The 12315-nt window shown below is 38.3% G+C and overlaps 1 protein-coding gene across 3 annotated transcripts in view; it reads left to right on the forward strand.

The window, feature by feature from the left end:
- Window positions 1-12315, forward strand: part of NAV3 (neuron navigator 3) — a 274517-nt gene that overhangs the window by 242964 nt on the left and 19238 nt on the right. For 2 of the 3 annotated variants that reach the window (XM_010561819.1, XM_010561818.1), the window contains exons 23-28: window positions 830-913; window positions 2541-2652; window positions 3949-4070; window positions 4665-4685; window positions 5868-6040; window positions 9782-9935. In XM_010561819.1, coding sequence (XP_010560121.1) covers window positions 830-913; window positions 2541-2652; window positions 3949-4070; window positions 4665-4685; window positions 5868-6040; window positions 9782-9935 — 666 coding nt within the window. Of the gene's footprint in view, window positions 1-829; window positions 914-2540; window positions 2653-3948; window positions 4071-4664; window positions 4686-5867; window positions 6041-8605; window positions 8672-9781; window positions 9936-12315 lie in introns of all 3 variants that reach the window. The other variant, XM_010561817.1, reaches the window with a different exon arrangement.

A 12315-nucleotide genomic window follows, 5' to 3' on the forward strand; every position in this document is an offset into this window, starting at 1 on the left:
CTTGGCTGTACAAGCTGGCTTAGCTTGTTGGTTTCTTTATGACCACTTGCTCTTCTTTGCCTGCAAAGCTCAATGTCAGCTAGAACCAATGAAGAGTTGATGTATTGTTTGTATAAATTTTGCTTGCATAGACTATAGGGTGAATGTTAGAAAATAAAATGAAACTTTAATTTTTTAAAATCTTGTAATCAGCTTCAACTTTATTGCTTTTTTTATTAAGAAGTAGAACTTCCAATTTACAAGATTGTTTTTTATATATACATTTGCACACATGTATAAATATTATATTTACATTTTATATGTTTTTTATTACTTTTATACACACAACACACACCTATATATAATCAATATAAGATGAATAGACTAAGTAATGACCTTTCATAAAACTAACTGTGATTTTTTTTTTTTGTTTGAGTCTCAGGATTCCTCTGGAGTGTTTTATTTGTGAGGTTAAAAGTTACGTTTTAAGATAAAGTACTTGAATTCCCATTTTGAAGTGTTCAGTAATTGAAAAGAATTGTTCCTGGACTTCTATCTGGGAGCAGACTTCTTTTGGCCGATACATCAGTAAACCCAAAGCAGGGCATTAAATCCATAATCCATTTCCAGGCAGAGATACCTGACCTAATCTCCCTGGGGGCTAATGAGGCTTGGGGAACACTGGGCTCACTTGGCTGCTTCACCTATTCAAGCCAGCTCAGTCTGAGTTTAGTAGAAAAGAGCTGGAGAAGATGAGCTTGGAGGGAAACAAATATTTAAAAAAAAACAAATAGATCTGGGAAAATTGTGCCATTGTCATGATGAATGCTGTCTTCTGTTTCTTTCACAGGCTCATCTAGTAGCAGCTTTTGAAAAAAGCTTGGGAAATATGACCGGCCGATTGCAAAGTCTAACAATGACAGCTGAACAAAAGGTATGTTTACGAAAGCAGATGCTTTAATGTGGAAAACAGCCAGCAGATTATATTAGAGTTTTGTTTAAAAAACACTGAAAGGCAACAGGGACAGCTGTGCCAATAAGACAGATCTTTCTTTAATGGCCGTTGCGATCAAATCTTCATAAAGCTCCAAGAGAATTAAACTGTGCAGCATCAGGTTTGCGCAGGCAATATCATAGAATAGTTTGAAGATAAAATCTTTCGTTTCCAGATTTTAATTAAAACATATGCGACTCTAGGTTAAATCCATACTGAAAGATCCTGTAACAAAGACTGATCATAACCTGCTGGAGTGCTTCATTCCAGCCTGCCAGCGTTGGCAGAATAACAGAATTATGGGAAGGGAAGAACTTTAAGTAGAGAAAAATGACTCCATTCAGAAAGTTAATGCAGGTTAGGTATCCTATTCACGAGTAAACAGTTTGGGTTTTCACTGTGCTGTTTTGACTATTGGGGAAAAGAAATCTAAACCTGATAGGCAGCAAATTTAATGTGAGCCTTTGTACCAAGCTCAGGATTAAGAGGCTGCTTAGCACCTTCCAGGATTGAATGTCTGCAACTTTCTGCCCTTATTCATTTTGAACAGTATCCTATAAAAAGAAAGACCTCATTGGGCCAAACTGTGAAAGAAACTGTATATCAGTGAGCTATTAGTCACCACTGGAGTCACCGTACCTGTCTATAAAAATAACATTTCACAGTCTGGTTGAGCACCAGCAGATGAAATATGGTGACACTCATTGTGAGCTAGATAGAAAATGTTTGTATTGCTTGCTTTTTTTCATCTTAAGCAAAAAAACACAATGGAATTTTCTTAAAACCAAAACTTTTGACTATTTTACAAAGCATAATTTTCGTCAGATGATTTTCTTTCCAGAGGAGGTTAAGCAGTGATACTGAAACAGATCATCTCCAAGCTTCTTTCCTAAAAGATTTGGAACATGTTCTTTTCCTTTGCTTCTTTTCTCTTTTTTTGAGGTTAACTTCCTTTAATCCTCATTATATAAATACAGGCTGGAAGGACAGGTTTAATGCAGCAGTAATAAAATCTATTTTTTAAGTAAAATAGGCTGTGCACTCTAATACCGAACTTCCTGCACTCAAGTGGAGTAATTTTACTTCAACTTGCAGGACAGTTGCTATTAAACAGGGCTTTTTAAGTTGAATTCTTATTTAGCAAGTTAAATCTTTTGGAAAATACGGAAATTCAGGTTGAGATTCATCTATTAAATGGTAGCCTCACATACTAAAGGATGTCATTTGAACGGGTTTATTGTGTTTCACAGTAAAATTGTTGGGTTTCTCTTAACTTTATAAAGAATATTCAATTGAAACCCTTTTTAGATTAGTCTTTATTAAAAATGTTTTGTTTTCCTTAAAAATAGCGTAATCACTTTATATAGAATAAATGCAAAAGAACACATTAGTTGAGTTTAATATCTGTGGAGAGAAAAGATGCCTTCTACTTAGGTGTTGCCCTTACGTTCACCCAAGCAGTCCCATGACCTTCGGTTTGACCACTCTTATCTTGTCATATTTTTTTAGCTTAGACAAACATTGTTCTTGTGCCATATATTTTGAGCTCTCTTTGTTCTTCCCACAGGAATCTGAGCTCATAGAGCTAAGGGAAACCATTGAAATGCTGAAAGCCCAGAATTCTGCTGCACAAGCTGCTATTCAAGGAGCCTTGAACGGTCCCGATCATACCCACAAAGGTATGTTTTTGTCACTATTAAAATAAATGCAGAGTTTCTCCCCAGAAAAAAAGCTAAGTCACTACTTTTCTGTTGTTTTGGGGAGTCTCTTGCAAGGGCAAGCACATTCTGCAGTGCATGGTAGGCATACTTGTGGTATTTCCAGAGCAGAAAACCTTGCATGAGCTTCCCGTTTGCCAGAGTTCCTGGAGCCTTGTCTTCTCAGAACTGGGTGGCCAGGAATTGATTGCTGGGTAGCAAGAGTTAACCCCATCACCACAGTCGTGTATTGAAGTACACCCGAGACACTAGTGAAGCCTTATGGTGAAACATGGTCATAGCTTGGAAATCCAGTGTAAGTTGTAGCTCTGAAAATTGGTGTGCTCATTGTCAAGAGATGGACTCGCAAGAGCTCAGCTCCTTCATGAGGTGCTAAATCAGTGCAGGAAAGCAGGCACTTTAAATTCCAGATTCCCAACTAATTTGTCATTGCACTTAGGCAGATGTCACATGATAAATATATACTTCAAAAGTGCCTGTTGGTAAGCAACAGCAAAGGAATTACTTGAAGAAAAAAATAATAGCAGCATTCATTTTTGAGAGTGTCATTGCTCTTTCTTTAAAGAGGTCATTATTTAGATGTTTGCCTTAAGGTCATTGCATTGCATGACTTGAATATAGCAAAGCTAACTTCTAGGAAGTAAAAAATAATCCAAAATTCATTTCCCTTGGTAATAGTGGACATGTTCTGCAAGAATATTATCCAGTGATTAAGATATAGTTATCAGAGACTTTTAAGGAATTGAAAGTCAAAAGCCTCACCAACCATTTCTAATATTCTCCACTTCTTGGTTATTTTGTTTCATTCATTTTTAATGAACTCCTGCCTGCTTATTTCCATCATGGTATATTAGAAAGTAGCATCTGAACGCTGATTAGGCCTGCTACAAATCAAGCGGTGCCTATACTCCTCAGAAAAAGAACTGTAGTACGTGTGATAGTAATAAGTCACGTAATCCATCTGTGACAAAAACTGCTTAGCTATGAGGTTATGCTTGCACAGATCGCTGTGCAGGGTCATTGCCTTTATGCCAATAAGATCCCGGTTCGGAGAAGCTCCAAAGTGTTAGCCTACTTGTACGCATCCCCACTGACCCCTGCGTGGTTTCTCACAGGCTGCAATAGCTTGAGTCTGAGCCACTGCAGGTATTGATGCCATTTATGTTCATTTCGGCTCCCTTTGAGGAGGAAGGTGTTACATAAATACAAGAATTGAAAGAGAGACAGATGGATTTCACAGTAATTTCTTTTCTTTAGATTTACGTATAAGGCGGCAACACTCTTCAGAAAGTGTTTCCAGCATCAATAGTGCTACAAGCCATTCGAGCATTGGCAGTGGTAATGACGCTGACTCCAAGAAAAAGAAAAAGAAAAACTGGGTAAGTGCTTAGCAGGTTTGAACCTATCTTTTAGCTATTATGTCGTTTCCTAGCGCCTGAGTAGCATAATGGTCCATTTCATCTACAACAATCTTGTGGGGCCAGACGGATATAAAGCAATTCATGTGTATCCATACTGTGACACTACCAGTAAACTAAAAATTGTTGCGTGTCAGCAGAAAATTATTTGCAAAAGTCAGGATAAACAAACAAACAAACAAACAAAAAACTTAAAAGAGCTGTTGTGTCCAAAACCATCTCTGGGCCACATTGAAATCCTGTTTGACTTTTTCTTCACTTGCAGTTTGATTCAAAGGCTTCACTCAAGTATGTTACCCAGCTATGAAGGGAGTTGAAATCTGTTAAGAATTCTCATGTAAAAGTAGTATGATGTTTAAAGAAATTAAGATGCTTCTCAACTGGAACACACAAATACCACATAGTGCTAAGGGTTTAATCAAATACTTTCAGTAAATAATCAGAAAATGTTTTTGTTGTTTTAAAAATATTACCTGCATAAACATTTGTATTAAAATACTGATCAGCCTTCATTCCCTTGATTTGTAATTCCACACTCTTTCATGTTTCTGCAAGGTGAACTCTAGAGGAAGTGAGGTGAATATAAACCATGGAAAATCTGGCATGCATCTATAAAGAAACCTATCTTGGCATGATTGCTATTTATTTTGGCAGTAGGCTTTTATACCTTCTAAAACCAGATTATCCTGTATGTCTTCTCAGTTTGTCTCTATTCATTTTAATCTCAAAGTTTAGACTATAGAAAGGGGGAGTGTAGCCAAAATCCATTTCTTTCTCATTAGATATCATGAGCTGGAAAGGACTTAAATAACGCTTCCCTGATCAGTGGTCACACTCCCCACTCTCCAATTATATCATGAAAATAAGATATTTGAATACCTCATTTTTTTATAGAGGAACCAGTTTGTCATTGAGTTCTATACAATTTTAATTAGAACAACTTTCTGAAAAAAAAAACAAAACAAAACAAAACCAACCGCATTTTTCCTAAGATGAACAACTTCTGTATTTAGACAAAGGTATCAACGAATGGGCTAGTTAAAATTCACTGCAGACAAAACTGTTGTCATCTTGGCTCCTGAAATAAATGGCTCTTTGGCTATTCTGTCCCTTTTCAATACCGGGTAAGAGCTTCTAGAGGGAAAAGGCAATGCTTGTACGTTCAGAGTTCTTACTACTCTAAAGGAAACTGCAGCAAAGAGTATATACCTTTCAGCTAACATTCTTCTCAGCCGTACAAAAAGCAAGCCTCATGTCCCAGCTTAAATCCTCTCGCTTGTGATCCAAACCATCGCATTTGCATAGTTTGGCCATTCAAATTTTTAATGGGGATAGTAAATTGGCAAACCCAGTAAATTGAACTTGTCTTTTGATTTCAGCATTTAGTAACAGCAGGTTCTGCCTGTACCTAGATGCAAAGTGGTTATTTAAAGCCAGCCCTTGAAGGGAATGCCATGGGAATGGGATTCCACTGGGGCTTAATGGTTTTAAATGAGCACCCCTCTCCCACAGCCGTACCACTCGGTTCTGCACTTTTTCCATAGCATTACGTTTGCGCTGCGCTGGATTAATAAAGTCAAAACAAAGCACCGTATCATGTTTTTAGAGATACTGTGTTGCATATGTTAATACCTTGCTTCTGTGTACTGACCTCAGGCAGTGGCTAGGATGGCATCTGCAAACTAACTCTTCGAAACATGAGCTGCACGCAAATTGCCTTGACGAGGAAAATAATCTTGCTCTATGTTTGTTTTCCAGCTAAGAAGCTCTTTCAAACAGGCCTTTGGAAAGAAGAAGTCCACCAAGCCTCCTTCCTCACATTCGGACATAGAAGAGCTGACGGACTCCTCTCTTCCTTCGTCACCTAAATTGCCGCACAGCTCAGGAGAGTGTGGGGCAACATCGATGAAACCATCACAGTCAGCGTCTGCGTAAGTGTCTCCCTTGGCAAACCTTTCTTCCCAAACGGGGTGGACCGTGAAACAGACCCCCTCAAGTGTGGCCATTTGCAGTTCAGAAACCATTGCCGACAGCCGTGATCTTTTAACCTCGTGCTCCATCCATTTGCCAGATTTCTCATGAGCTTCACTCCATTTATACACTCCTTTTTCCAGCAGCTCTTTCTTAGGTCATTCTCTCCTCCTTTCACAGCCTTTACCCCAGATCATCTAGCAGTGCAAACTCCTTTCCAAATGCACATCCAAAAGCTTACGTTGTACTCTCCCTGCACCATTAACAACTTTATCATATCCACTTAGTAAAGGCCAAATACTACAGTTTCCTTTCTTCATGACATACTAAAAAATGTCATTTTATTTTCCAGGTAGCTATGAGTTTTTACAAGATACTCACCCCTTCTGCTATTACTTTATCTACTTTGTAGCTACTAATTTATATAAATTTTAATCTATTTCCCCTCTTTTATCAGCTTGGATTTTTTTGTGGGATTTTACTTCTATTTTTTATTCAAATCACCATCCTTAAGGTTTCAGGACTGAGAACAAGTCATCAATCAAAAGCTGTCCCATTTCCTCATTATTTTTTGGATGTCTAATATATTTTTCTTAGGGAGTTCTCGGCTCCCATTCATATTCTTCTGCCTAATTTTTTTTCATTCTGTTAAACTCGTAATTTTTTCCAATTTGGGAAAATCAACCTCTTTGAACCAACAAATGTGTGCTGCTGATACCAGCCTTGCTTTCCTTGTCCTAACTGAGAATAATCAAGTCACAACTACTCTTCATTAAAGCACCTGGGGAATTCTAGTCTTGTGACTGATTACTGCATTTTGCAATAGAATTTCCCTGCGTTAAGTTAGGTGCCTTTTATGACTAACTTTTTATAGACTCTAATGATTTTTATACACTAGGTTTAGGAGTTTGACAGCAAATATTCCCACAGAAGAAACCCTTCCACAATAAATGTTTTTCTTTCCTCACATTCCACACAGACTAGTGAGGAATAACTCATCTCGATCTCTAGTTTTGTGGGGATTTTATAGGAAGCTCACATTTTTATGGTTTGGGGTATATGTGTGTTTTGGGAGGAGGATTTCTATGTTTGGGACCCTTGAGTCTGATTTGTTAACAACTTAAAAATCACTAGTGAAAGCCTTAATAGAAAGTGCCTGAACTTAAACAAAACGGTTTTACTCTACAAGATTTTTTACTCACAATTCTCAGATCTGCTCTCATAACCTTATCCTGTTTCCTTTCCACCAACCCTGCTTTTTTCTCTGGCTCTTTGACTTGATCTCTAGATGTACTGGTGTTCCCAGAATTTATCAAGGGCAAAGCTATAGATCTAGTCGTTCATCCCAAGCTCTTCCCATGGCTATTTGGTCTCTCTCTGAGCCTTAACTTCCTAAATTCTGTCAAGTTCATAGCCTTCTGGTTCTTCCTCCATAACATTTTTAAACTGATTTTTCTGATCATATTATTGCATTTTTTTATTATTGTGACCTTTCTACACAGGATAACATAGATTCCTTTCCCTTCCACGTAATCACGTGGAAGATCACGTAAAATATATTTATTTGGATTAATTTCTTTGTCTGTTATACTGATAATGTTACTTTCTTCGGAAGACTCAGTTTTCCATTGCATAATTTAAACTTCTCTCACCTTCAAGACTTTTTATAATTGTCAGCAGCCTCTGTTCAAAGATCGTGACTGACTTACTCCTCCTACCCAAAGCAAGCTATTGATATAAAAATCCCGAGATTGTAACAAGAAAGAAAAAGTAAAACTCTTTCTTTCTAACTACTTTGAACCTTTGTCTGAAGTCTGATCAGGCTTCTGAGCTTCTTTCTGTGACTGCTCACGAATGCTAACTTATCTTTTTGGTTCTCTTCCTTTTGATGAAGTCTCATCTTTTAATGTAATTTTACAGTTGTCGGAGCTAAGTGTTGAAGAGCTCTGGAATCTGCAAAAGAAAATTCAAGTCATACTTTCTGCTTCCATTCTGCTTAACTTACCAGTCTAGACAGCTTTTTCCTGCTTCTTCCAGAACCGTAGCCCTGCTTTCTGCTTCATCCTTACCTTCTTTAAAGCTGGCTTGCCAAGGTCTTTTTGTCCATGCCTCTCAAGATGTACTGCAAAAAAGCCGAAAAGAAAATAGCCAACAAGTAGATATGTGACTTCCCAGTTGTCCAAGTTGTTGTATCAGACAATATATGCATGTAAATAAAATTTCATTTCTTATTTGGTTAGCATAGGTATGGGCACATCAAATGAAGACCTGTATCGTAACATTTGGAAAAATATCCTAGTATATGCCTTTATTCATTTTTACTCACATTTAAAATATTTGTGCATGCTGTGAATGATATTCTTTATTTTCCTTCTTCGATTTGCCATATTTTTTTATTTGCCATGAACTTCTTCATCTTCCCTTTGCTTACACTTTCTTTATATATTTTCCTGACCTGAGTCTCATGTTCTAAACCATTACTTTACTTTCTTCCAATTGCATCTGTCTAATACGTGTGTATGCAGGTCATCTCTAGTCTGGGCACCAAAGAAAAGGCAAAACGGTCACGTGGTCTACAGGCATAGATCCCGGTAAAATTGAGTGTGGGGCATGGAGTTGTATATCCAACTGCTGACCTGAAGAGTGCTGCATCTTCTTTCCCAAAATGCATTTGCATGCATTCTGGCAATTAAAAGTTGACCTCTGTTTCTTGTTTGTATATTAGTAGTAATAATCACAATAATAATACTTATTATTATAAAATATTTTTCATATTTAAATTGTTCTGCAAATATTAACTATTTATAGTGATAGTAATAAAGAACAATAACATTTAGTGAATTGACTTAAAATATTGCTTAGTGTAACAACGTAGCCAAAATTCAGTGTTTTATTTTCTACTGGTTCTGTTATGCAACAGGTCTAAGTCTGATGATGACACACAGAGGCAAAACAGTCTGACATGAGAACTGGGGTCCCTAGGCCAGTCGTGTTTTGCTCTTTTCTCACAATATAATGGTTTCTTGCCTTAAAATTAATGCTCATGAAAAATAATCACATGGTAATTACTTTTAATCCAGTCTTCAAGGAAAAAAAAACCCACCAAAACCAACTAGCATATTTTCAGATACCTTACATTACCAGATGACAGACTATAGGCAAGAAGTCAACCATCACAAATCAAAACCATTACAGATCAAAATCTTCTAGATCACAAAGTCAAGGACTGTCTCTCTGTGTACTGTTCAAAACAGAGGAAACTGTTGCTGATAAATATCAGATAATAACTATCAGTAGTACAGCATAATCAGCATACTTCAGTTCTGACTGTTGCTACTTAGGGAAATCATAACCTTTGCACCAAAGAAATGATGCAGATATAAAATCAGATTAAAACCAATGGGTGATACACACTCAAAAAAAAGATTTCTGGAAAGTTTTTAACAACTTTTTTTCACCATAGTGAACTATCTAACTAAACTGGAAAGGTATGAAGCAAGCTGATCATTTCATCTGGAGAGGGCTTTTTCCCTTTTTTAATTTGCAATTTGAGCCTTTTCACGTTTCTTTGATAAGATTCTTTCTTCACTCATAGGTTTCACCAGCAGCAAGCATTTTCTGTACTTTGATATTTAGTAATGGCACTGCTTTGGGGGGAGAACCTTCCTTTAATCTCCTGCCTGTTTCCTGCTCCTCTTTAGGATCTGTGAGTGCACAGAGGCAGAGGCTGAAATTATTCTTCAGCTAAAGAGCGAGCTGAGGGAGAAAGAGCTAAAATTAACGGACATTCGTCTTGAAGCCCTCAGCTCTGCACACCATCTGGATCAGATTCGGGAAGCCATGAACCGCATGCAGGTCAGTGCAGTAGCTTAAGTGATGACAGGGGTGCACACCAAAGGTATGCCTGCTGTATTTCCTTTCCCAGTACTTTCTTTCAGATACCGAAAAATTGTCAATACAAGGTAAATTGCTAGATCGACAGTACTTCCGAAGGATGGGTGTGATAAGTGTTCACCCTATAATATTGATATTCTTAGCATTTATATTAATAGCTAAAAAGTGTTTAAGAGATATGGAAGGAGACATAATCCCTGCCCAAAGGATATTTGTTATCTAAACCCTATGACTGGGAAAAGCAACATGACAGACAAGCAGATCAAGAAGTGATTTCTACAGAGCTCTAAATTCTTGGGGCGGGGGGTATATGTGCATACTCTCTCATCATTTCTGTTTCATACCCCAGTTGTGGCTTGCTGAAACAAAGAATGTAAAATTGAACTAAGTTATTATATCCAGCATCACTAAAATTTCACTGCATTATTTTGTGAAACTGGTCCAAATCCTTGCTGAACACATTTGTCATCAGAAGACTTTCCCTTTCATGAGACTGAAAGGATGCAGAAAGAATGGCAACATTCTTCAGCAGAGCATAGAGCTTTACAGGACTCGGCTCTGTTGCCCACATACAAGTGTCCAGTATCATGTTGGGTGCCCAAAAGTATCTACAACATCCACACAGTATGACATAGGTCCTTCAGTAGCTCTGGGCCCTTCTGGAATGACACGTGAGATACCTAGGAGATCCCTGAAGGCACTATAAACCTGTATTTGGGAAACAGAATCAAGGCCATGGGGTGGGGATTCAGGTTGAGACTGGGACAGCTACATTTAGATGTCTGGGTATGATCTAGGTGATAAACTCCTGTTGTAGTCAATTGAGTTTTAGTCCTGCAGTAGTGGGACCTAGAAAGCTATCCTAAAATCATCCTAAAATAGGTACAGAGGGTGAAATTGAGTTGTTTGACCATAGGCACCTCTTAGCGTTTGAACCAGCCTCAGGGATTTGCATCTGCACAGGACTTGTAGGTTTAGCATTCTACCCATGGAAGACCGTGTTTCCAGTGACACTGGAAACCCCCATTTACACACCTGAATCCAACCCCAGCGGCTTGTCAGCTGAATTGCTCTGTGCTGGGCGCTTAGGTCGGATGCACCCGTAGGCACTTCTGTATAGGTGTCCAAAAGCTGATTTCCTAACTACCACGTTTGGTGGGCTTGCTGTCTTTTCTAGACCTCTTTGTTTATACCCTGTCTATAGCAGTCTCAGTCACACCTTTAAACATCTGGGGCACCCGCCACCCTCCCGGGTGCTCACACCACTCGGTGCCAACATTGCTAGTGGATAGTTGGCTGAACTTCAATTAGGGGGAAGAATAATCAAGAATTGGTCTGTAAATATGGGTTACAGTCGTCCAGATGAAAGTAAAGCATTTGATTTGGAGTCACTAAAAAATTTTTAGGAACTCTAAGGGATAGAATACATTTAATTGCAGCGGTGGAGAGCAGGACATGAAGGCTTATCAGCTGATTATGGTCTTACAGTGGGATGTGAGTGCCTAAACCAGGTGAACTCCCCGGAGAGAGGAGTCTGCTGTGGCAGTCTGTGTGTCTGCACAGGCCTAGAAAGTTTGAATTTCACCAAAGCTGGGCAGAGATGATTATTTCAGATGCTGTCGCTGGTAATCACCCCTTCTTCTGAAGTTTTCCCAAAAGCAGAGGCAGCCACCTTGGAGTTGCCAAACTCTGATGTTTTGGAGAGTGGATGAGGATTGGTAAGGGGAAAAAGGAAGCTTGGTGGGAATGATATACAAATACTATGTGTATTCACAGCACCTTAAAAATCTAAACTCAGCTGAATGGCAGTCTGCTAAGAGTTGTGTAATTAATCAGTGTAAATTGCAGAGTAGATGGAGACTGTGTGACTCATTTCACCATAGCTCCTGGTTTGAACCCCAGGCTAAACTGGTACATTCATCTATTACCTTCTGTCACAATTTTGCTTGTTTGTCCCTTCCCTTTCACTATCTCCTCACCTTCGCCTATATGATCTAATCTTTTTGTAGCTGTTGCAGGGTTTTTTGTGATGCTACCCCTTATGTTTTTATTTGTATAATGTAGCAGTACAGCCTTCATAAAAGAACAGGACTTTTAGCAGAGTATTAGTGAATGCGGAATTAAATTTGATGTGCAAAACCGTCTGCAAGAATAAGCAGTTGCTTTGTACTGTGCTTCGTGAAGCGACTGAAAGCTAGATTTAGCTGGTACCAGGCTGTTCTCAGGCTAAGTTTTCATTTTATTATTGTACATTCAATAATCACTTGGCACCACAGAGGATTTAGCTAAAAAAAATTCCTAGTTGTTCTGATTCATCTGTCACTGTATGTTTTCATCAAAG

Source organism: Haliaeetus leucocephalus, unplaced genomic scaffold (genome assembly GCF_000737465.1).
Source record: "Haliaeetus leucocephalus isolate CR32 unplaced genomic scaffold, Haliaeetus_leucocephalus-4.0 Scaffold151, whole genome shotgun sequence".
NCBI lineage: Eukaryota > Metazoa > Chordata > Aves > Accipitriformes > Accipitridae > Haliaeetus > Haliaeetus leucocephalus.